This window comes from Helicoverpa armigera, chromosome 6 (genome assembly GCF_030705265.1).
Source record: "Helicoverpa armigera isolate CAAS_96S chromosome 6, ASM3070526v1, whole genome shotgun sequence".
Lineage (NCBI taxonomy): Eukaryota > Metazoa > Arthropoda > Insecta > Lepidoptera > Noctuidae > Helicoverpa > Helicoverpa armigera.
The window spans coordinates 4791047-4818266 of NC_087125.1; the positions used below are offsets into that span (position 1 = coordinate 4791047).

The 27220-nt window shown below is 35.3% G+C and overlaps 3 protein-coding genes across 7 annotated transcripts in view; 1 reads left to right on the forward strand and 2 right to left on the reverse strand.

The window, feature by feature from the left end:
* Positions 1-17: 17 nt before the first annotated feature.
* LOC110373098 (metallophosphoesterase 1) lies at positions 18-26828 on the forward strand. Its single transcript, XM_064035308.1, has 9 exons — positions 18-336; positions 418-610; positions 702-843; positions 1954-2120; positions 2214-2296; positions 2492-2779; positions 2987-3135; positions 4586-4617; positions 26690-26828. The coding sequence occupies exons 1-8, from the start codon at positions 211-213 to the stop codon at positions 4602-4604; spliced, it is 1167 nt and encodes a 388-aa protein (XP_063891378.1). The 5' UTR covers positions 18-210; the 3' UTR covers positions 4605-4617; positions 26690-26828.
* LOC110373116 (uncharacterized) lies at positions 5633-8257 on the reverse strand. The gene is made up of 3 exons (XM_021330269.3): positions 8022-8257; positions 6868-7273; positions 5633-6658 (listed from the first exon to the last, which is right to left on the reverse strand). Exons 2-3 carry the CDS (start codon positions 7156-7158, stop codon positions 6473-6475), a joined length of 477 nt encoding a protein of 158 aa, XP_021185944.1. The 5' UTR covers positions 7159-7273; positions 8022-8257; the 3' UTR covers positions 5633-6472.
* Positions 23798-27220, reverse strand: part of Dysc (dyschronic) — a 64138-nt gene continuing 60715 nt past the window's right edge. For all 5 annotated transcript variants that reach the window (XM_064035300.1, XM_064035301.1, XM_064035299.1 and 2 more), the window contains 3 exons: positions 26670-26933; positions 26358-26498; positions 23798-26229 (listed from right to left, as the gene is read on the reverse strand). In XM_064035300.1, coding sequence (XP_063891370.1) covers positions 26149-26229; positions 26358-26498; positions 26670-26933 — 486 coding nt within the window. In that variant the 3' untranslated portion in view covers positions 23798-26148. The remainder of the gene's footprint in view (positions 26230-26357; positions 26499-26669; positions 26934-27220) is intronic.

Genomic DNA, 27220 nt, shown 5'->3' on the forward strand with positions numbered 1-27220 from the left:
TACAAAAAAAATGCAAATAATACATTTCTCATTCCACGACGAGATATTCTTTGTCAAAATGAAATAAATAACTGTCAAAATGAATTCATGAATTTGTTTGCATACAAATTGTGTATTATTTATTATACTCAGGGCATTTCATACTTCAGAATATAACTGAAGATGAGAGAAATAATCAGTCCGATAAGTAGATAGGAAGTGTAAATCACAATGCCGCTATTGCTACCAAGATTACGACGGAGTTTCCTTAGTAATTTCATTCCGCGTTTATTTATCGGCTTAGCGTTTATATACGTTTATTGTGAATATTTAATTTATTATGTTACACAAATTCAGGTAATTTTCTAACAATTCTCATTTATAAATATGAATGTAATGTAATATTTAGAAACTAAACCATATTTTCATTAATTACAGTGTGGGTGGGCAATGCTCAGCAAAGAGCCCACGGAGGGAGTGGAGCCAGTATATGCAATGGTTATAGCTGATACGCACCTACTTGGTTCACGGAACGGTCACTGGTTTGATAAATGGAGGCGAGAATGGCAGATGCATCGAGCTTTTCAAACGGCTTTGACCCTACATAGACCAGAAGTTGTCTTTGTTTTAGGTACAATTACTCGTAGTTGTAAAAACAATCAGTTGAAGGCTTTTGAATATTCTAGAATTTGTGTTAACTTTATATGTACTATTCCTTCCAGGTGATCTCTTTGATGAGGGCAAATGGTGTCCTGAAAAAGAATTCAATGATTATGTTGAAAGATTCTACAAATTGTTTGAAGTACCTGAAACCACTGCTATGTACTCTGTTGTAGGAAATCATGACATTGGCTTCCATTACAGGTAAGATCACTTAATTTTTAAATATTTTTAACAATGACCGAAATCTTAAAATTGTTTTTCTAGTTTGAAACTAAGTAGCTTAAAAGAGAAATGAGAATTGCTGGACCAATAGACATAGACAGGTGTTTCGTAGGTTTTCATTTATATTTTTTTTTATGTATTACATGTCATCATATAAACATTTACATGATGAACATACAGCATATCCCATGAATGTATAGATTTTTTTAAATAAGCTTAGCTTAAGTGACATTCTTAGCATATTCATTCTGTAACTAAATCTATGTACATAAAAATCATAAAATTGGTATTAGTTTCTGCATCTTGAAGAAACTAATTAGGGGCCTTACTTTGCTCATGTATTTCTTTCCTATTGTTTCACATGTCATTGAATGGAATACAGTTATTAATATTTCAATGCTTTAGATAAAACAATACAAGAACTTTAATAATAACATAAACAAATGTTTTCTCTACATAATGTTAGTTTAATAGTAAAGTAATAAAGATAACAAAAACAAAATGTTTCAGGAAGTACTTACTTTGTTGTTATCTATGAAGTAGTGTTGTTTTGTTTATTTATCTAGCAGTCTCTTAAAGTTTACTATTTTACAAACATCTTTCTCATAGTAAGTATTTATTTGTAAATATTGTCCATTTCACATGCCATGATAATAAATACTGTTACAAAGTAAACTTAATATTATTTATCATGATTATGCGCGTGCTGTATGTGCTGCATGCTAAATGGGTTTACTGCCCTGATAATTTGATAACATCTACTTGTGATCAATAAGATGCAGTATCAAATTGATTTGATGAGATGAATTCATAATATTACATAATTCTTACGTTTAGCTATGTGTCATTTGTAGCAAGCTCTGTTTAGTAGTGTATTTCAATGGATTTTAAATGAGAACCCATGGGCCCAGAGGCCTGGGGTGGACCAGCCATCAAAAAAAGGCATATCCTTCAGATAGAATTTATTTATTTATTTTATTTAGTTTGTTTGATTGTTTTTGGTTTGGGTTGTTTAGTTGAAAATTCACATTCATGATTACTGTCTTATTATCACTATTTTGTTCTAAATGCACTGTAGTATGTTCAAAGGATAACGCCGCACCTCGCCAAAAGGTTCGAGACACGACTGAAGTCCCCACCAGTGCAACTAGTTAGCATTAGAGGGAATCACTTTGTCCTTATCAACTCTATGGCGATGGAGGGAGATGGCTGCACGCTCTGTGCGCGGACTGTCGCTGAAATAGCTAACATATCTAGTAAGAATTTCTTTTAATAGCTTCTGCAGTAATGATAATTTATTCCATATGATTATATATTATATCTAATACATATTTCATTGAACTCAACAGATATACTCAAATGCAGTAGTGGGTCAAGTTTATGCAAAGGAAAAAGAAGACTGGAACGATATAGTAGGCCTATCATTATGCAAGTAAGTTTCTCTCATTAATGAATAAATAAATCTTTATTGGACCAAAACTCATAGTAAAAAATTATTGTAATCAAAAATAGCTACATTAGTTAAAAACTTTGTCACAGCTATTATTGCCCATCTCTAGAACTAGATAACAGCGTTCCTAAAAAAGCGAATACAATAAATAACTTCCATTTTTCATTCATATTCCAGCACTACCCTTTATACAGAGAATCAGACACTATATGTACTGAGCCCGATGCTGCCCCCTTACCTGAAAGAAACAGTTTATTCGAGGAGCGATGGGACTGCCTATCGAAAGAATCCACGGAGTACTTAGTAGAGAGCTTGCACCCGCGCGCCGCGTTCGGTGCGCACACACATCACAGCTGCATGCTGCGACATAGCTTCGTGCCAACCACTGATCATAAGATTGAGTTCGTTGAGTACACAGTACCTTCGTTTTCGTGGAGAAATAGACTGGATCCTAAGTATTATTTGGTGAGTTTACTTATGTTGCTATAGAGTTATTTCAATAGGTAAACTTAAATTTAAGTTTCCTTACACATATTTTTAACAATATGGAATTCGTAAAATACCGATTTCCCAAAAAGAAGGGAGTTCTCAATTTGCCCGTGTATATATTTTTTTAAGAATGAAATTAGTGGCAAGTAGGTACTTACTTATTTTTTTTATTTTGCTTTCAAGTTGACAATAACTCCGGAAGAGGTGAAGGTGTCTAAATGCGGCCTCCCCCGCGAGTGGACCCTGCAGATCACGGCCATACTGATGACGCTCGCTCTACTAGTCTACCTGCGGTACTACACCAGTGTGAATACGCTCAATTATAAACTATTGTAAGTACTTCTATTAGTTGAATGCCTATTTTTGACCTACTTCAAAAAAAGGAGGTGGTTTCTCGATTCTACCGCATATGTGTATATGTTTATGTGTGGTGCAGTAATCTTGAAAAACTTAAGGATAATTTAGGTTTAGGTACAGTTTTTCATGGTTATTCTTCTGTTAGGAAGTAGGTACGTACTTGCCTACCTATATCCTAATATATTGGTACCATGGTAAGAAACTCAGGATATGATGATGGAACCGAGGGAAAATTGCAAATTGTAAGCAAAAATAATACGTATCGTCTACAAGCAATCTGTTTTCGGGATTTCCCAACTGCGTAATTCTATAAAGTCTAAGAAGTCCGATTGATAATAATACTACGATTGATAATAATTGTTAATATTACGTAAACTTTTGCTTTAATTACGTAAGAAAATCGCTATTTTTACGAATTTGACCTTTGACTTTATACGTAGAAATCAAAATATTTAGATTGACTATAATTGGCTTTAGTTTCTTTTCCATTATTTCTCATGAAATTGCACTTTGATATAAAAGCGAATATGACTCGTCTAATCCAATGATCTTTAGTTTAGAGATCTGGGAGTATATAACATGATATTGCAATATTTATAGGTACTTCTTGTTTCTCGTGGCTCGCTGAAAAATGATTCGGAATTAAGTCCAAATATTGCAGTACCTTTCACTGAATGTCCAATTTTCAGTATCCATCTAAGTACCGTTCTACGTAAAACAACTTTGGAAGAGTCTGTCTTAAAAATCGAATTTGAAAATGTCTACCTGTCAAAGTTAAAAGTAAAAAGTTTTTTTTTTTAATTTGTCTGGGCCCTGTTTTTTTTTTAATTTTATAATCATCCGCGACATCCGCATGGAGATATAAAAGGTTTATGAATTGCCTTATTAACGCCGGTCACATACTTACACTCGTGACTCGGCTGATACAGATAACAGGTATTATTAGTGGTATTCTCGTATATATTCAAGCAGAAAGAAAATATAATTTACTAAGTGTTACTCCTGTTTTTATCCTACTTCGTGAAACTTGTAAATAAATCCTAAGGGATTGTGGTATTTCCATTTCTAAACTTGACTGGGAAACATTACCATTAATTTAGAGTACATAAAGAGTGCTGTTAAGTAACAATGATCTTGAATTTTCCTCATTAAAAATTTCAAAAGGTACTTATTACCCTTGTTACCCTTGAGTGAATCGGTCACAGGAAGCAAGTAGTTAATCTTGCGATAGACCTGTACTAATTAATTGCTGATCGACGTTGTAGAAACACCTACAGCCTGGTAATTAAAATGCTTATCAATTTATTTCAATTTTCTTCTTTGTGTCTCAATTCAACTTTAGTTATCTAGTAACCTAGTGAAGGTTTTCCGACATTGCCAATTAATTTCCGTACATAACATAAAAAATATTCTATTTTGTTTCAGATCAGGAAAGAAAGTGTGAGACTGCATAAAAGGTACATACTCAAGTTGTTGTATTAATATCATGAATTAGCTTATAATCATTGTTTGTATTACAGTCGTGTATTTATTAAACGTGAGTTTATTTACTGGTTATTTCTATTGAATATCCGCTACGGCTAGTCGGAAGCAAGGTCGAGACGTCGAGACCCTACTGGCATTCAGGGCCAGTGATAGAGTGATAGTACATTTATAACAAAACTATGTGTGCCTCAAAGATCTGTCTGCGATGATAAATTAAATATTCCCATTTAAACATTGCCAGTAATTAAGGCAAAGAAAAAATGTATTTAATTAATATTGTTTTATTCATATTTATGATTTATTGCTTCGAAAGTCGGCTAAAATACATTTTCTTTTTTATTTCACTACATTTTCAAACGTGATTCTCTCGGATTCGCCGTTTTTTACCCGACTGCAATGAAAAAAAGGCAGGTTTTTGTAAACTGATTTATCAGTTAACAGATATTTTGCATATCGCACTAATTTCGTCTAGAAATTTCCTTTCCCATTCGGTCAGATTAATTTCAGTAGCTGGGTTTCATTGGTTCTTTTTATCAAGTTTACTTTACTATTATAGTCAGTAGGTTAAATGTTCCACCTTAAATACATAGGCTTCTCCTAATGGCTTTGATAACCTCCCCTGTTATACAAGATTATTTTAGGAAACTCGATAAAGCTTACTGACAAGTTTTATTACTCAATTTCTTATTAATAGATATTAGGTGTGTGTCTATAATCATTGCTTTGAATACCTATCACAAATAATGTTGTACGGATCATGTGTATAATTATACGTATAAGCTGGGTTCGTAGAAACGTATGTTGTCAGCTGATAGGAATTGTCGATGAGGAAAACTGGTTTAAGTCAGTTTTCTTTAACGGGTAAAACCAAATAGACAGGCAAGAACTAACCCTTAGTGACGAAAGATATGGCCAGGTCAAAATTGTGAAATTGGTGGAACATTAAGTAAAAGGACTTTTAGGGGAAAAAAGAAAAGATGTTCATAATTCATTCATAATTTTCATTTATTTTTTAATTATAAAATAGTAGGAACATAAGAGGAAATACTAATTGCTAATAAAAGATACATTCACAATACATCTCTTTAAAAATTAATACTGAGTTACTTATATCTAATGTCATGGAACAGACGAAAGACAAAAGTTGAACTTTCTAACACAAATTACATATTACGATACGATACTTTGTTATTGCTATCATTTGCAAAAAATAAGTCATCAACAAAGAACTAAAGACTGCCCTGCGTTTAACAGATTTCATAAAAATAACTACATAAATGCAAAATACAATACTAAGAGACATCCACCACTTGGCAACAGACATGATGAATAGTGGAAACAGTACACTTGGTAAGTTCGTCTTCACAAGACTGCGTTATCGACGCTCTGACATCACTCACTGAGGTTAACAGTAACAATTATTATTGTAAAGTACAAATTCTTGGATAAGCAAGTCACGGTTAGCGAAATAAATTATCAATTTATCACACATACTTAAAATGCCTACTCTGGTTATCTTGGTTTAAGAAACTCTTAATGTGACTACAAACTACATGCCTATTGCTAAAATAAAGCTGTTTTGATAAGGCTAAGCAAAATTCTAATAATATAGAACAAAAACGTACACTGTTGTGCCAATTTAAGTATATAAAAATGCTACTGATTTAAAGGCTTGTGCCACACAAATTATATCTAACGTTTAAATTAGTCTTCGTCTCTATCAATGAAGTTTACAACTTGTCATTTATGTGAGACTGGCTAACAGCTCAAATATGCTGGTCTACTTAATCTTAATTATTTTGGCAGAGCAATATGCTCGTGGTGGTCTCATTCTGGGATATCACTGAGACGGATTCCGCCGGGTCGTCGGTACATGCGCTCTTGCATGGGCAGCTCTCCAACCAGGAATCGTTCTAAAGCTTTGGTAGCCATGCGGGAGTGGCCCGAGCTGCGGAACGCGGTGCTCGCGTCGTGACCCGCGTACTCGAACATTATGTCCGCGCCACCAGGGTGCTGTAACAACAAGAAATATGCTATTAATAAATGATCGTTGAATCTAAATCGATTGGAAGAAATTTGCAATTAGAAAAAATACTTTAAAATTGATATTGTATCTCTAAAATTAATCATCATAAGCCTATCGCAGTCCACTGCTGGACATAGGCCTCTCCAAGTGCACGCCACTAAAATTAATACTGGTCTTCAAATGTTTTGAAACTTACCTCATCAAAGAAAGTAGTGATGTCATACACTCGATCGTAGATGACCACCCAGCAGTCTTGGGGCGTGTCGTGCATGCGCACCTCCGCCAGGGTGATGGTACGATCTTTAGCCTCGGGTGCTCCCGGGACTATCTGGTCTTTCCACTGGCTCGACTTGGTCTCCACTGACCAGGGGTTGACGAAGCGTAGAGCCGCCATGGTCAGCGCCATCAGGTCTATTTCAGATTGCTCCTGCTGCACCGGGAGAGATGCCGAAAGGCTCATCTCTGGAGGGGTCTGTACAGTCGCCATATCTTCAATATTCTTCAAGATTCTTCTCAATAAATTCTCTTCTCGACTCTTGGAACAGGCACGTTAGCTCGTTCAGGTGATCTAGACTCGATTGATTGATCGACCGCTTGTCACTCTGTAAAGGAATTATGAAACCATATTAGTGTCTGCATTTCATTTACTGTTAGGGCTGGTAAACGGTGCACTTAATGCCGGAGTTAATCAAGTTTATATATAACAAATTGTTAAAGCTCAGGTAAGTGATTTATGGTTTATAAACATCTATAATGTAATTTATAAAATTTTTCTTTCCTGGTGGATTTTTGATATTTCTTTCGCTTGGCTTTAGCCAACCCTGATCGAAAGCACTAGAGCGTGAATAGTTAAAATACGATACCGTTAACTGGGATCGTCTTACACGTCTAGACGAGCCACCACCAAAGGATTTGCAACACTTTCCTATATAAGGGAAACTACTGGCTCTATAATGTTCATTCTAGTACAGCACTATCTTAGAACTACTTATCTTGTGACTAAGGTGACCCCTAATTTTTAAAACAGTAGATAACGGAGGCTTTTATCAAGAGAATTTTGGCAATAACTATTGTCAGCTTATAGTCTGTTATCTTGTATTTGACGCAAACGAAAAGTTCATTGATAAAAAGCTGTCGTTGACCTCTTCTTACTTAGTTTAAAAGTTAACAGATTTAATTTTAAACGTTTTGAAAGAAAAAAGTTAAAGGTATTATTTATTAGACTTGCTAATTGAATGATTATTATATTCTAGAATTAATTTACGCACTGTTTGTATTTATATTTTTACTAAGATTGTCGGCTAACTGCATTTCTCACAACACGATATTTTCAAAACAAATAATATTTACCTTTTAATCACTGCACTGAATCTGAAGGACTCTGGGTTATCTCTGTTGATGCTCGAATCGCGGAGAATGACTGTCACACCAATTGTCACTATGCCACAGTTGTTCGTATTTCAGTTTATTATTCACGATTATAGGATGATGCATGAGAGCGTAGAACATTGCCACAAACTAATATCGTCTTGTCATCTATCACTTGCGATTTGTGAATGAGTGGCGAGAGTCGGTGCGGTAACTTATATAGCGCGGGGGCACGCGCCGGCCGCGTCTGATGTAACCTCGCGCTATCTTGCAGCGCGCGCGCACGGGCCGCGCCGCGCCGCACGCCGCAGCCGCTCGGCTGCTGCCCGCACCTTTGCAACTTATCAGCATCACCAGCGAACAATTCTAATATTAATCTGACCCCTAATTGTTGTGGAAATTGAAAGATAACATTAAATTGTAGGAGTTTTTAAATTAGCCTTTTGACAAAATAATTTAAGATGGTTTTAAAATAAAACTATGCAGTTTTTTAAAATACCATAGACCACCTGTTCGTAAACTAATTACATAAATTATTTTACAATTTCTCCTTGATTGTTTCGTAAATCGCAAACTGAATGTTATTGCTTTTTAGTTAGAGCGAGGCTGTTGTGACGTAGGGCGGTGAACGAACCTCCGTCACTCATCGTACGACACCCACAAACAACCGAATTCGCGTCACACTTGTTATCAACGGTTAGTTATTGCAGCGTATGTCTTTGACCAAACAAGTGTGTCACCCAATTTCCATGAAACTTATCTATCGTTACATATTTTGATATAATACACAATCGTCATAATTTAAGCGCAGCCCGTACCTCCCCTTTTCCATGGCCTTTTCTTATTATTAATCTCAGGAATAAGTTGCTTCGAAGCAAACCAATATTTGTAGAGCTGGTACACATATTGATAATTTCTCAGATTTACTGCAATAAAGCCCTTAGCAACAAATAGGATCAAGCACCCATGAACTGGCTCGGTTTATAGACCTTCTTAGGTGTTGTAATCCAATAATTAAGAAAATAATTGCCACCAATTTACAGCCTTTGATTTTCTTCTAATAAGTCTTATTATGTCATTTAGGTGTTATTATGACTTCAATAAAATTGCCCGAAGAAATGAACAACAAAACATAGACTAGACGTTGATTATGTAAAAAATAAGCAGTGATCGCCGTGACTAAGATCATTTCTTAAATAATATAAAAGCAAATAAAATATAAAAATCTTAGTATTGCCATAGAGAATACCATTCTCAATTTGTTGTTTTTTATTATTTTATCTAGACACACGGCAGTGTGTCCGCCAAGTTCGAGCAAAAAAGGCGACACACCGGCCGTGGGTTATATTACACGAACCATTTCGGGCCAAATTCGACCCCCCTGTAACTCAAAATCTATTTTATTTACGCATATCAAATTTCTAGTATCTGTTGAGACCCCCTCACTTATCTAAAATACAAAATTTCATTAATATACCTATTGTAGGTCTTGAGATATTGACGTCAGAAAATCGCTATTTTTACTATACACTCACTGACTGATTCACTTATTCACTGATTCACTGATTCACTGACTCACTCATCAAAAACCTAGACCACTTCCAATGGTCGTATTGACTTGAAATTTGGCATGGAGGTAGGTCTTTATGTCAAGGTAAAGGGAAAAATCTGAAAATGGCCAAGTGTGAGTCGGTTTCAAAATAATGAAGGTGTGTTCCTTAGGGATATAAATTTACACCGGGTATAAAACCCGGTGTAAATTTATATCCCTAAGGAACTAAAACGAACTAAATTTATCTATATTTATATAATATATCTTCGAATGGTACAAGGGTTTGTATTTAGTCAAAGTAAAGTAAAAATCTGAAAACGGCCAAGTGTGAATCACTTTCGAAAATAACGAATGTGTAACTTTGATCCACGAACATAATATATGATAACATGTCATGTCAGTCAGTTGGTAAATCTAGTCATAGTTAATCTAGTTCATTTCTTTGTAAGAAACATAGTGCATATTAAAAAATCTAAAAGATAGTATAAATGAGACATTTCTTTAACTAACTTCATCATAAGAAAAAAATAAAATAAACAACCTTACAAAAAAATGAAATCCCACCCAAAACAAAATGTGAAAGACTGCCAAGTTCGATAATATGGGAATGCTTCGCCTATAAAAGAAGTGAGATCTGAATAAGTACCAAGTTCCATACACATACCTCAGTTAAAAATAGTTACTTTTTAATGATGATTACTTGGCAAGTTTTAATAGAAAATTAAATACTTGATTCATTGCGTTTAGTAGGTTTATAACAAGGTGTATGAAAACTTGCCAAGTAACATCATTAAAAAGTAACTATTTTTAACTGAGGTATGTGTATGGAACTTGGTACTTATTCAGATCTCACTTCTTTTATAGGCGAAGCATTCCCATATTATCGAACTTGGCAGTCTTTCACATTTTTGTTTTGGGTGGGATTGCCTTCTCATGTCATAATTAATAGAAAATTTACAAAACGGATGATACCTATTTGATAAATCATGACCTTTTAATTCTGCAGGTGCCAAAATAGGTGTTAGATCAAACCTGTATAAAAATATTGGACCTTGAAAAAGGATGACATATTAATTGAATAATTATGTTGCATCATCTGATGAAAAACATTTTCGCGATTGCGTTCAAAAACAAAAACACAAAAATATCGCATACCCATAAATTAATACATAATATAGTTTTAATAACAATGATGCAATATTTGTAACTGGTTGCCACGGAGTTGGCGCTCATTCAGCATAGGTGCCTAATACCTACTCGTATGTCGCTCCAATCAGGTGAGTGTCAAGGAAAAAATATCTTTCGAATATTTTAAAAGTTTATGGGACGTTGAGAATAAACCAAGAAAGTTTTAAAAAGAAAATGTATGACAAACCAATTGTATTAATCCAAAGATAGAAAGGTAATATCATAAATGTTTTGATTTCTTTATAGAAAGATATGAGGTGATGTGGCATGTTTTCTTTAAAGTTTTAAACATTCACGCTATCATTTTGTTATGAAAAGGGTATCTACTTTAATAAGTTAAAATCAAATAAACAGAATGACGAGCAAGTTTTTAAGAATATATGTAAATGTTTAAGTTTTTGTATCATGCATGATTTCCATTTCTATGGGCTTAACTTTAGCCTATAGAAATCTAATATCTTTGGGTCAGCCCTTAGAGATAAGAAGTCTTCCCATGGCCGGCAGTGTAGCTTTGAAGAGTATTTTTACAAATCGGTAGCTCCGTAGTTTCGGAGCCTATTCAGTGCAAACAAACAATCAAATGTAGAGGAACAGAGAAATTTGTTGCTCTATGATATCGACTTAATTGAATTTCCTAGTTATTTTGGTCTTCGAAGTTTAGTTTGAACCAAATCAAACTAAATCTAGTATTTTGATCGTCTGTGTTGTTGTGGTTGACATAAAGCTGTTACCTATTGCTTGTTTACGTAGTAACTATTTAGTAATCTGTATCATTGCTTTGATATGAGCTTAGGATGAGACGCACTGGCTGTTCAGCTATGAAAATATATTACTATTGACTGCCGTTCTTACTACACATGATCTATTAATAACTAGTTGAGATGCATCAACAGTTACAAATAACATGTTTTTACATTACATGGTTTACAAACCATGACGGTACATGATTACGATGAGCCGTCATCTTTTCTTTATTGAATAACAATCATATTTTTGATCAAAATATATGACGTGCGCATAGGCATTCTTAGTAATGACGTCAAAATGTTTTTATGTTGCAAATGTAAATAAGATCTTGTGAAACAACGGACGTGTGGAAAGAACCTTTTTTTTCGGAATGCGAATAATTTAATCGATAACAGAGTTATTTCTTGGAATGGTACATTTTCATTGATGAATTAAAACAATATTGCTCCCATCTTGTGCGAGCAGAATTTATTGTAAAAAAACTGAAAAAAGCAACAGTCCAGTCTTATACCATATTTCAAGATTTTTACTATAATTTAAATGCTAGAGAGGACATTCTAACGTGTCTGTCTGTAACAAATACCCATATACTGAAACAAGAACGCTTCATGACTAAACTCGGTTAACAGTTTTTCCTGTTCTCTTGGACTTACCCACAAACAAGGCAAGTAATCAAGCAACAGATATAATTACTGTTGAATTAATCTCGATGTGTCGAGCCTACGCGAAGGCGTTGAACCGCGGGGGTAATGTGTTTGGAGACATTCGATCAAGATCAAGGCTACCGTGTTTACACTCAGATCGTTCATAACGTTCCTTTGCGTGTGCTATCGGCTCATCATTCATTATTATATTGAACAGAATGCAGTTCTATTCAAAGATGTCCTTGCAATCTGGTTTTGTAATTGTATATTATATCTAGTTATTTTCAATTGAAATAGTAAATTGGTTTCATAAAATGCATTTTGTTTAATTATAAATTTGTATGTTCAGCAGTGGACGTCCTATGGCTGAGATGATGATGATAGCAAAATACATTGCCTCAAATGGGATAAAAAAGTGCTATTGGGTTATTTTGTTGGCTTTATCAACATCTACGAGAAACATACTTTTCATAAGATCGGGGGACTCGAGTTCCAGTTGCGTAGGTAAGAAACAGCAACGAGGTTTGATGTTTATAATAATTGCATGACGTATGCAAGTGACTTCCCAAATGTTTTCTTTTTAAAAGGTTTTATCTTACAGTTTATGTAAATAATGTTACAATCGCATACATTATGTTTTTACGTAAGAGCTTTTATCAAAAAATTCCTATTGCAAACAATAGAGGGGTCAAAACAAAAATGCTTTCAGAAAAACAGTCACATGTATTTTTCCTATAGGTACATTCTCTGCTTATACAAGTCATGATGGAAAAACTGGGGAAACCTCACAAGTTTTCAAGGAATCTGTCACGTATGTAATAATCATAATTTATCTAAACCGCAAGTACTTACCCCGACATGTTTTGTTTATGTTATGATGTTTTTAACGATTGTTTATTTATTGAAATTGAACTTATTCATGGAAATTGATTTTATTGATCGGGATACCGGATGAGTGAGGTGGTAAGTTTCCGATCACATTGCAAGGTCTTTGTTATGTTTATTTCCTTGGGAACGTAGGAAGTTTTATATAAATACTAAAAAGTAGTTTCCTCTAGTCTCACGCCCGAGTGGCAACATCGTCGATAGTTATGTTTTATTATAAGATTATTATATCATTTCATAACAGTTATTATAGGATGTCTCTAGACTTTATAGTTACAAAGGTGGACGTAGGTAGATACCTGGAAGCTACTGTTAAGGCGAGGAATTGGTCAACAATAATTCCATAACCGGCACGCGCATCTAAGGCGCCAAAAGGGGTCGGAGCGTCTGAGCGGGGCGAGGATAACAATACGCGCGCTAGCTTATAACTAAAAGTCGTAAGCGACAAAATGGTTTTGTAATTTTATTATTTAGAAATGATAATTTGATAAAAAATTCCTTCTACAATTTTAAAGAGTATGTATATACTCAACTACTAAAAAAGTTAAGAGGCTTAAATCGGTCCCGTATGCCCATAATATGTGAATCTCTTTTTAAAAAGAGGTATGTTTGATATATTTTTCTCTGTTATAAAAGTTACCTAATCATGTTTCTACAACAAACAAAATAAGGTTTATATCGTGAACTTTCAGATAACCAAGTTGTATTTTGATCCGTTTTGTATTTACTGAGAAAAATTGAAATCCTGGGGGCCAAAAATTCCAATTCGTCCTCTTAATGTTCCAACCTTGTTCAGTAAAGGTCGTCTGATTAAAAGTGAGACTGGCTTTAACATGGTTTACCCTAAGAAAATATATTTTAATTTAAAATGAGAATAAAGAACAGGCCTTAGACCTTATCATTGCAACGCCAATTTTGTTCAATGGCAGACGAGACGATACGCAATATGATAAGGCACGTCTGAATTTTTTTACTACTAATTAGCTATCATTGTAATAAATAACCAACGCGTCTTGTCGCGATTAGCAATATTGTGTAATATTAACGAAATACTTAAAACCGGACTGGTTATTCTTTAAGTAGAGTCATTAAGAATCGATTAGCAAGTATTTACACAGAAAATCGCATTTATCTGTCTTCTGTAAAATAAGACAAAAGCAGTCCGTGGATAGTTAAGGCTTTACTCGAAGCAATCCAGGACTTCAGGCTCAGCAGTCGTGATACCTAATAAATAGTTATTTCTACATTACTCGGACACCTAAGTATTAGAAGAGGACATATTGTATGATACAGATGTTGCACAAACTCGCATTCCGATAAGTTAGTACCCGTAGCAAGATCAGCCGCGATCCGGATGAAATTGGAGCAAATATCACGAGCGATCTCAGGTCAGGAGTCAACAGTTGACCATACTGTGAGGCCGTGGCAATGCCGGAGTTATCGACATTTTTATACGTCTTATAAGACTTCCGAATAAATTATTACTTATTGCACACATTTGCTAGCTCTAGAGTCGACTAGTAAAACGGGTCATGGTTCATACTTCATTTAAATGATATTCGGGATCAAGAAATCAAGGAACACCTGAATTTCATCAACCGAACAATAGATTCTATTTCATCCTCCCCCTCATCTACTCAGACAGGGCTAGCCTTTTCTCAAATCTGGGCGACCTGATTCTCCTTCGTAAGACTTGTTATTAGACTTTCTTGCTTCTTTGCTTTTGGTTGATGTTCAAACAACAGCCAGTAAGTACTCTCCAATTTCACCTGCCTTCCAAAACACGCAGGTACACATCATGACAAAATCCCATCCAAGTTGGCTGTCACTCCTAAAAAATGGTGTTCAGTGAAATTGCACGTGAACACAGAACTCTTGTTTACTGTCACATTTAGACAGCATGATACACTTCTAAATTAGGAGCAACTTGGAACACAAAAACGGTCATCAATGTAGCATTGGTTGGATCAAAACAACAATAAAAAAGTTGTTGATTTGTTCAAGCTTGCATTGGCGTGGTCAACTAGCTGTTTTCAGCGATGTCATTCTTCCATCTCTTAAGACAATTATATTTCATGAACTTTGAACAAATATATGCCGTACCGTGTTTATTAAAAAAGTTTTGCATTTCGGTATGATTTGAAAGAGGCAAGAAGTTGTAGCAACTGTACTGAAAATTTTCACTATCATTGAATGTTATCTGAGGAAACATCCGTCTAGCTCTTTCACTGCTATGTTGGCACGTGTCTGTCAATATCGACGCAATTCTGGAGAAACATGATCTCATATGAAGGAGTATCCGTCTGACCTTTACAACCCTGCTACTGGGCTATACCGGTATTGTACGATCATTAGCTCGGCATACACGCTTCTGACTCCTCGCACGCGCTCTGCCACTTGTTGCAGTCTGCGATATGTAATACTAGCGACCCGCCCCGGCTTCGCACGGGTGTAATTCTTACATGCAATGCATATAAACTTTTCTCTTCAATCACTCTATCTATTTAAAAAAACCGCACCAAAATCCCCCGCGTAGTTTTAAAGATTTAACCATACATAGGGATATAGGGACAGAAAAAGCGACTTTGTTTCCTATGGAGTGATTACCTTCGTAGTACAACACCAAGAGCAGAGTTAAACCTAAAACTTTTTCTAAGCATACTGTTACATTATGTAATTCGTTAAATGGCCTAGTTATTAGGAGAAAATTATGCAGCGTCGCAGTCTAGTTGAATTCGACTTTGCACTACGTGCGAGTATAGCAAGAAATATGCCGTTGATAGAATTTTGACAACACAGCACAAACCGGTTTTACGAATGCAGCATTGACATTTGTTTGGCTTAGCAATAGTTGGAAAAAGTTACGAGTGTTACAAATTTCAAAGGTGTGAACTGTAACCTCGCGTGGGGCGGCTGATGTAATGTTTATATGTGATGTCGCGAAGCCGGCCGCCGCTGTACGCCGGCGCGGGCGCTTCCGATCTGATGACAACAAACAAATCGATTGCTGTTCTACTATATCAACAAAATTACCCCCCACTTGCGTTCGTATTATGTAGTTGGATGATTCAACTTTTAATCACTATTTCATTGATGTTAATGCTTTATTGGAAAATTACCTATGGGGATTTTGAAGTTCTATCTGAAGAAATATCATTAGACACATAAAATGATTCCTGCATTTAGGCACATAAAAATGCAAAGCTTATTTCTAAGGCATATTTAGTTCCACATCGTCATGAGAAGGAAAACCGTAAAGATAACTAACTCGTCACACTCCTGGAAAAAATGCAAATGCATTTTTTCAGATCTTTAGAATATTATGTAATAAGGTAGGCACTTCAAGGCCAGCTATGTGTAACTTTAAGCTAACTAAACACTCGTAAACAATCTGATTCTGTGCAATCAATAATGGCCGGTGTTGACCCCCGCTTGGCCGATATCAATAACTCGCAAACGAAATGTTTATCATTGTTTATTTATTAGGTATTATAGATTTGGGACGTTCAGAGATCACCGTACAGACTGTTAATATATTGTAAACATTTCAATTGAAATGTATTGATCTGTTATCAACAAACATATCTATTTATATGATCTCTTATTTATGTCTGTGAATCCCATTTCAGTACAATTTGGCATGTTTTTCAGAACGATCTCCGATCTCCTTCCTGTTAAAAATCAATCTGATTTTGGACAACCAAATAGTTCTCAAAGTTAACGTTATAGCGATACTTACGTTTTTAATATAAAAATGAGATTTCTGTTTTTGCGGCATATAGCTGTAATATGATTAAATTCCAAAATCCAATATTTTTTTAGGAATAATTTATTTCAACCGTACTGTCTGGCAAAGCTCTGCTCGGTCTTTCTCTTCGCTAATTACAAGTCTCGGTGATCGCTAATCCATTACAAGACGTGCTGTTAAATATTCATAGTAACGGTTTATTAAGTCAGGTGACTCTTATTCAAGGACCCGGTGATACCCCCTTGTCGTTAAAAGTGGATGAATGATTAGCAATTCTGCCCAGGCACTTTTTAAAGCATTAGTACAAGTTTCTGTTATAGTGTATCTCTATATACAATATAACAGAAGATATATCCGCAGACTCAAATCCAAACATTCTGATTTACTCGACACTTGAAACGGAACTTGCTGAAATGATCCAATCATGTTGCATGTAAAATTATTATTGATTGTCATCATCCACTGACATAATTGCTTACTTACTTATTGGATTAAAATGATGACTTAAGAATTAAAACTAGCGATAATGCCGACTAACACACAGATACATTGTGACATGAGCCGTCATTAGGAGGCTTGTGATATGGCGAACACCTCTTCTGACCTCTTTCTCGACACGCGCGAAATGTAGCAACAGGCGTGATTTTCTGAAGAGATAGTACGATACAAAGGTAAATCCGTGCACCTAGACTATCTCGCGAGCTAATACAGATTAGTCATGCCTCAGAGAATATAGAGATATGGTAGAGATGAACAAAACGGAAATGAAATATTAATATTACATATTAGAAATTGCCATTTTTGTTAAGAAAAATCTAAAAATGTTCAACTTTGAAAAGAACGAGCGCCGCAAAACTAAACTGATTTTACCAACACCTAGGATACAAATGTTTAAAAATAGCCCAGAATACCGAAGCATTCAAATCTACAATAAGTTACCTGAAAGCATCCGTTCCACCGAAACCCTAGGCATATTCAAATCTAGACTTAAGTTACTACTGTTAAAAAAATGCTACTATAGTGTACAGGAATACTTAGAAGATAGAAGCTTAAAATAATAAATAACCACCTCTAGATATAATTTAATTTGTTGTTTTAAATGTATTTATAAATAAAAACAAAACAGTATTATGTCGTTCCTAAAAACATTGTGCAATAAATAGTAATAATAATTAAGATATTGATAAACTAAAACTACTGTCATATACCTAAGTTGATATTGTAAATGTAAGCTTAACTAATTATTATTTCTAGATATTGCTAACCTCTTATAAATTAATGTTATATATATATATATATATATATTTATAGTCTAAGTCATTATTATAATACTTTTAGTTTTAAGTTAATTTGCTGCGCCCTAACAGGGTAATGTGTACCTAGCATAAGATGCATCTGTATACATTTTGCAATAAATAAATAAATAAATAAATGAAATAACTCTTATATCCTCATTTATGGGGTCGGTAAAATAGACATGGGTACCATGGATAAGTAAAAACGATTTTAACAAGGTAGAACTAGAAATTGAACTAAAACTTATAGTTATAACAAGGTATAAAACTAATCATCTACCTAATATCTTAATATTAATTAATTAATTAACCGAATTAAAATTGAAACAATATTGAAGTCATACGGCATGCTGAAGAAAGTCTGATGAAAGTTACTGATTGTTATATAAGCATTGAGAATATAAACACGTGTGAAGCCGGCTGATGCAAGTTACTACGCTTGTATCGTGAGGCTGGCGGCATGGCACGCGGCCGTGCCTACCTGCGTGCGTCTGCGGCGGACGGCTCGCGACGCGGGCGCACGCCGTAGCCAATGGCCCGGCGCGGCCGACCGCGTGTTGCCGACTCGCGGGGGGCAACACCTGACGTTCTAAAACACCACGCTGCAAGACATACGAGCGCATTGTTGCATCACATGTATATTTAGCAGTTTACTCGGCAAGCCGGTCGTTTGACAAAATGGCAATTCTATTTTTATCAAAAGTATAAGATGTAATTAAGATGTCTGGAGAGATTGTGAGAGACGGCTTATATTACGGAAATGCAGAAAAGGTTTCGTATGCAAATACATAGGCTATCGTATTTCAGACGACCATTCCCATACAAGATAGATCCTACTTAATGCCAATTCATATTCAGTTAAATAAAGTTATGTTTAAAGGTAAAAAATATATAATATTGGTAAATTGGTTAAAATTTCAACTTAATTGATTAGAATATAAAGTTACCAAGTTGTGGATACATTGTGATATATTCTGAAGAATGGCATGCCGCATGCATACTTACAGTATGAAGAGATTATAATAGATAGAAAATCATACCGATTATTTTATTTGAATTTTCGGATGATTTTTATATATTGAAGGGCCCGTCATAGTCCAAGTTGAATAACAGTATATAATATTCTCAAAAAAAAGCTTATATCTAGTTAAAAACTCAGATCAAAGAAATAGGTTAAAAATATATATTTATTCTATATGGATACTATGAAAAACAGGTTCAATAACACGGCCGAATAAAATGTGAATTTAAATGAAATACTCATTAAGGATAGTCGAAGTAGTTTCTTCGTTTGAATCAATTAGAAACGGAGCGGAATTATCTGGTTCTTAATCTATGCAAGATTTTTGGAATAACCTGCTGAATAATATTAATATCTATGGTATAAACATTTAAAAAATAAAACAAAAAACTTGTTTAATTTTTTAAAAGGATTATATAGGTATTTCAAATGGATTAAAAAATAATTTTATGAGCTACATTGCGATGAGCCAACATTTATCAAAGTATCAGCAGTTTTTGGATGTTTGTAAGGATGTATGGTGTTTGTAGGAAGATTAAAAATTCGAATTTAAATATTAAGTAGGCTTTATATGAAATATTCAAAAATCGAAATTATTCCTGTTTAGAATGTTTAGGCTACTAACGTATCAAAATTTTGCATTTCAAATGAAATAAATCAAGAGGAAAAGTAAATGATATTTAATTACAATAATAATATATACGTGCGGTGATAAACGTTTTCATTTCTAATGATAAAGATAAGGAAATAACTGGTTATTTCTGCTTATAGTTGACCGTTATTCCGTTCGTGACATGTATGCGTTCAGTTCAATAACAACTTTGTTAAAAATATTTTTTTAATGTCTTGCAGAGCCGACGGACGTCATCAAAGCTAATGAATTAGGGCATATAAATTGCAATAGTTATAAAATATATTTTTTATTGAATTATCACAAAACATACGGATTGATCACGGTATATTTTGCAAAATAAGTAAAACTGAATTTTAAATCATTTTGGTTGCTTACATGTGTTCTTAAAGTAATAAAAAAATATATATATTAAGTACTTTAAGGTAATCATCCTGGAGTCTGCAGCATGTCACTTATCTATCTATCATATCAGCATATCTCAGATAACATCTCATATCACGCGCAATTCAGGGCCTGATGATGAACATGTCAGTTGCTCAATAAAACCCTTGTGTCACGTCAGGTACAAAGATTTTAACAACAACTAGAAGTTGGTTTCTGGTACTCAGCAGCTTCTTAACAATCCACCTTTGTGTTTGAACTTGTTTGATTCAATTTGTTTTTCTCTTCATGAGGACCCTGACACGAAGTGGGGACATTTTTGTTATAGTAACAACCAGAAAAATAAGAATATCTTTAGCAATGTCCGATAAGTGTTGTTTTTATTCAGTGAACCCTGTAGCGGTGGTGTGTCATGTTTTGGGTAGTTAAATTGTTATGCTCAGATACGTACCCTAAGCAGATAAAATTAGATAATTTTGTTAGAATGTCTATAGGTTTTATATAATTTTCTACGGATATTTGAGATTCGAGCAATTTTAACTTTGCCAAACCCTTGATCTTTTTTTACGTATGTGCCTGTTTTTCGTTATCATAGAGTTTCCTATGCAGCTATCATCTTAAACAATTTCATAATTTGAACTTGTATTATCTCTCAATCTCTATCTACTGATGATATTCAATAAAAATACTTTGTTTGCAACACATCTGATTTGTAATGTTCGTAATACATGCAGTCATATTTTGACATCATTGGTGATAAGATCTTCATGTTATAGTTATCTGTATGCGTATTATTTGGATGGTTTTATTACTAGATATTTCTGGATTGCTTATGGACTGAATACTTAGTGAAATCTTTTAGCAACTCCTCGTACTTATCGACGTTTATCAAAACGGCTTGATTGCTAAGAAGTGTAATTTTATACCTTATGTGTTGAAATTCACACGGCAAAATACTGAAAAGCCACTTACCTTAAACTCTTTTCAGTAAAAAAGACTAACTAACTAGTAAAGTAAGTTAAAGAACGTTGAGTATTTCTGGTATGGTTAGATCTATAATTAGTACATATGTCGGCATTTACAAACATCCTGCATAAACGCGTAGAAGTTTACTGTTAGAAAATAACATTAGTACTCATTAATATAATAATGAGCTAAATCAGACGATTCATTCTTAGTAAAACAATAATGTCCATGTGTAAAATGTAATTGGTTCGAGTACCACACCCCCTTCGTGTAAATAATAAATTGACCTACTGTTTGTCACTACGATATGCATAACAACTGTCATCAAATCTTTATCTTATTATTGAAGCAATCTCCATAGTATTGATAAAATGTTTTTATATTTTGTTTACATTATTCCTTTCTGTTTTCACTTCAATAACTATCTATCTAAACATTTTATTCGAATGTATAATGACGTTGTACTTTAATGCATGTCTAGTGTACACGCCTATGTAGTTTTTATTAAAAAATGGCTCTATGATTCGAAAGCACTTAGAAATTCTTTTGTTGAAGGTTTTAGTACCTGTGTAGGGCTGTGTTAAAAAACAATGCGGCCATCATTTGCAAAAATCTCTAATTGTAAAATATATGTTAACATCACATTTTAAAACCTAATCGTTACGTTTTCATGTGGCTAAGGTTGAGATGTCAAATAAAATGGGCTCAAGTCAAAATCCAATTAATTGTCAATCTGGATTATTATTTGTGGATAAAGAAAGACATATTTGCCATTTGCCTCTGGCCGGCTACGCCCATGACAGCGGAGTATTTACTTGCAGTGCAATATCGCCACGATCGTCGCTTATCGGATGGCAATAACTCAAAGCGGAGTCAATAAGATCTGCAAATCGTAAACTAGGCCGTATTTACATGTAGCGCAAACCTCGTAAAGAGGATATATCTGATATAAGCGTTGCAACAGAACCTACATATTATATTATAGCAAGCAGTAACAGATACGATTACCTAATCCGACTGGTGGCCGGTTTCTGAAGACCTTTGTCGTTTTATCTAGTGATGTTTTGAGGGCAATAAATGGATAAACCACATATATAAATATATTCAAAATATATAATTATTACACAGGTATAGTGACTGGCGAATCGATTTTAACATAAAAATGTTGTTAACAGTAGATAATTTTGTCTTGTAACTTGTAAGTCCTTGACGCACTTAAAAACGTAAATTCTATTAAGAGAGATAATTTCAATAAGTCAAATATATGACCGTATTTACTTGAAATAACAATAACAATTAAGTTATCGGAGTAATTTATTGTGAATAATATGCTTGGTGCCGTTTTATCGGCTAATAATAGTGAGCGACGTAAGTGTTTGCTGTGCGCTCGACGTCAGGCGCGAGTTCAATAGAACACACATAACTATACAACATCACTCACAATATTTGAGAAGGAGTACCTACATTTACATCTCTTATAAATTAAAGCCACTTTTCTCTGTAATCGTATAACTCACAAACAGTCACCTATCCAAACCAATTTGTTATGCTTTGTTCGGACTAGGTATTTAGTAGATGGTTTATGTGAATATAGTCATCATCGGTCAACATACATTGTTGGGAAGAAGGCTCGGAGGATGATGAACACATAATCGGTCAAGCGGTTCTTCATTTATTGCATATTTTTTAAACAAATTTATGGCTTATTATGTAGCGAAGCACGTACCGTCTGCCACTAGTAGTTTATGGTAGTTTTTATTTAATTGGTGTTCTTTTGCAATCAATAATTTAACAATCATTAAATTGTGTTTGGGTGTTTTAATTATCATCATATATAAATTATAAATTGACAATATTCTGTTCAAGTATCACATGCCTTTTAAGTGTAACTTGATGGTGGAAATGAGGTAGTGAAAACTTGTCTTTAAACAGAAACAGGATAAATATTATCAAAACAATACGTAAGGTACTAACCCGTGTTTACATAATATTTTGTACTTAAACATTCATCATTTGTATTAACTACGTATTGCGGATAAATCAAAATATGTTATACTTGAATAAATGTTAAACAAGAAGTATATCTGATATTTATACAAACAGACTTGTAGTGGAATTCAGATGTATTTTCTAGATGTGGCATGCTAATTATTCAAAGATATTGATTGCTCAAGGAAAGTTCTCCTAAACTAGAACCTAGTATATTCCAGTTTGTTCTGCTTTTATTGTATGTTCATAAAAGACAATACAAGCCATACACGAACGTCCTTCTAATTTTATGAGGGTTGCAGTTTTAAAATATGTTTACTTGCTACGGCGTAGCACTACGCCGTAGAACTAGAATTATGTCTTATTTAACAAAAATAAGTCAGCCGATTTTGAGCATAGGTGCATTCTTGTAAAATTATCGTCAATTATAGATTGTGTGCAAAACGTGCATACTTAGTGTTAGGCATAGTGTGTGAAGACACGGTATCAGGATTATCGTTGAGAATAGCATCATCATTGTTATTCAGTTGCAATTGAGTTTTGGTTCTGTGAATTTTTTGTAACAGATTGTGAGAAACATAAGAGATAGCATAATCCGATCATCAATCTGATTATTGACGTCAACGTTACTGCACGTGCTCAAACATGTATATTTACAATGCTAAGGTTCTTAAAACTCACCCAAAAGGAGGAAAATAAAACAAAATGTAATTATCTAGATAACAATATATTTTTGTCATCAACGACAAACTTAACAACAGACTACAACATAGATCTTCTTAACGAAACACCTGCGCGAAGTTTAAACATTATCTAAATAGGTACCTGTGAAATGTTTACCAACACATTGACATTAGCTGAGGTCCATTGTACAGATATAATCCACGTTAACCTCACAGCATCCGAGGATAAACTAAATGCAAATTAAATGGACGGCTCATAATATTTAGGATATATAGGTTGCCAATCATGAGAGGTACTGCGGGATTCAAAGGCTAGTACTTTAGACGCGGTCTAAACAAACGACTGCAAGCTGTTGGTAAACAAATCTACAAACTAAACGATCAGCAGGTTTGCGAAATCATTACCATAATATCATATCATATAAACACATTAGGTAACCTAAAATAGTTTGTTGTTAAAATAATCTCTTATTCTCTACGTACATTGCTTTTGGTTTAACGTGTTTAATACGTAAATGATGAATTGACTCAAATACGAGGCTGCCGGTCACACGAGCCTGCCTACACAATACACATATATGTCCGCTTAAGTGTAATCATAAAAACTTATTGGTACTTTAAATACAATTAGGTATAAGTTAAAATTAACTATAATTACTCGTACAAAATATATTTGTTTCAGTGCACTTTCTGCTCATTATTTTTGTGGATAAAACAGTAATCAGGAAAGGCGGATGTCTATACATGACACAATTTGAACTTTTCACAAGCGTTCTCAAAAGAACAGAAATACTCATGCCGCCATCATCGTGTACAACGTGAAAGTATACAATTTTAATAGATATTTATTCAAATACGCAATGTATTGTTATTATACAATCAAAGTATTCAATCATGATCAAATCCTAACATTAGAAGCGTATTGAGTGAGATAGCAATCGATAAACTGTAAGTAATAGAGAGGTGGACGCCGCAGAGGACGCCACCAGCGCAGCGGCTCTGCGTCACCGCGTACTGTACACGCCTAGTGGGGAATGTAAAATGCTTTTGGCACTAACTTCAATAAATATTTATAATAATATATTACAATACATTCAAATTTGATATTTACAGCTTATGAGTACATACAGATATATATATTTACAACGGTCGCTTGAGATAGGATAATGAGGTTCAGTTATAGCATGTTACATTTATACAAATACGAGTAGTTAGTGGAACGTGTACTCACGTACCGCAGCTGCTGTACGCGGCAGAAGCTCGGGCTGTCACCCACAACACTGGTTATTGATTCTAACATCTAACATTTGATTATATTGCACACATTCACTTATTTCTACGTAAATATCCATAAAGAGTGGGCTAAAATCCCTCTCCGCCATAATTTCGTAAACTCACCGCTTATCTACCTGATGGAATGACATGTTTGACGCACCTTCTATGTGACACTCGCTAAGCAAACTAAACGAAGCGATACCGAGGACGAACCGAATGTACTTTTGCGTTTCAATCAAGGGTCAGCTAAACGTATTCAGAAAATGGGGAACTACGAAATGGTAGTAATTTTGATTGACTCGAATGGTTTCTAAGTGGAACTCAAAACGTCGGGCTCATTCTAATAGAAATGTATGAGTGGTAAAAGCTGACATAATGTAGTAGAAGCTATGAGGAGCCGACGCAACACTCGGCGAGCTTGCTTAGGACGCTTGCACCTTCCGACCGGGAGCACTACGCGAACACTACTCGCTACTACGGATGGGAACATGACTCTGACTCGACGACGATACTTTACTTGAAACATGATATCTTCTCGTAGCACCGTTACCGATCGATTGAATTTTAGCACGATTCAAAATGAAATTTGAAAGATCTATGTTATCGTCAACTTTTTACAACTCTAGTTCTATGAAATTATTCGCAGAATTGATCGATCTCTCTAAATTTTTAAAAATTGTGATTTTAAAATTTGTGAATTTTAAGATGAACTTATAGTAAACGGTAAAAGTAGGAGATTTTCTTTATAAAATTCAGTCGCCGCCTACTGTTAAAATCGGATTAATAGCTACTCTCCTAGAAAACTTTTAAAAAAACTTCATCACCACCGAAGCGGCCATCGGGGATGGCCGCGTTCCGGTCTCGAGAGATTTCATCCAAAACCCGTCTGGCGGTGCGCTGTAGTAGTTAGTTCGGTCGGTCCGGACGGGCGGTGTGTCGCCTCCCGTGCCTGCGTGGCCGCGTCACGCGTCACTGCTCAGAAGAGCATGTGGCAGCGCAGGTTGGAGTTGGCTATTCCGTGGTGTGCGCGGTGAGGTCGGCCCGCACCGCCGCGCTGCCCTGCGCGGCCGGCGGGTCGCTGGCGGGGAGGGACAGTAGATGTTAGGCCTCCAGGAAAATCAGCGCGGTCGGCTTCGGCTCCAAGTTGGACTTCTTTGCTTCCACAACTAGGAACTCGATCTCCTGCGGACGTTCAGTGCCAAGTTGCTTACACTTGATTGAAATATTTTGCATTACAAACTGTTCGTTGTCTGTTACGATCTGGTTTAATAACACAGTAGTTTGTATTGGAGTATTAGCTGATGTCTCACCGGTTTGTCCCTCTGCGCGAAGGACTCGGCGATCAGCCGCGCCACGTCCTGGTGCTGCAGGCCTTCCACGCGGTGTCCGTCCACCGCGAGGATCAACTGGCCCACCTCCAGCCCGCCAGCTTCATAAGCAGCTCCGTGCTCCTGGAATCACGTTAAATCCGTTACTATCCCGTTAATCTACGATCGTTTTTTAGTTATAAGTGTCTTTTTTTTACCAATCATGGAATATTTCAATATGAATCCAGTCGCATCTAATTTTCCAGTTTTTTTCACGGGGTTAGAGGGCAAAAGCGGGACACGGGTAGGACTCACATGTATATTAATAATTCTAGGTAGCGGGTGCTTGGTGTTGGCGCCGCCTTCGATGGCGATGCCGAGGATGGGCTTGGTCTTCTTGACGGTGATGTGCAGGTTGCCGTGGTGGTCGGGCACCACGCGCGCCGCCCGCGCCTCGTCCGCCTCGCCGTGCTGCAGCCGCTGCATCGACTGGTGCCTCCGGATGCCGCCCCGCTCCTCCAACAACGCACCACTATCCTCTTTCATGTCGAAACTTCTCGACAAATTGTGTGCTAACTCCTATAAAAAGTTTACATATACATTTACATCATCTTTGCTTTCATTTACTGCTACACAATAAGTCTTGAAATGTTTGTGTTTACTCGACATCATAAATACAGATACAAATTACTGATATGCCTCCAATTCCTAAATCCTAATTACTAATTAAACACATCCACACTAAAATAGTTACTCTACAATGCTAATAAATAGCAAATAGAATTCAGCCTCTAAGTACAAGTTAGTGCTCTAAGAATATTGAGGAGACGTGTAGCTGGGCGGCAGAGGGCAGTAAGTCAGCGCCG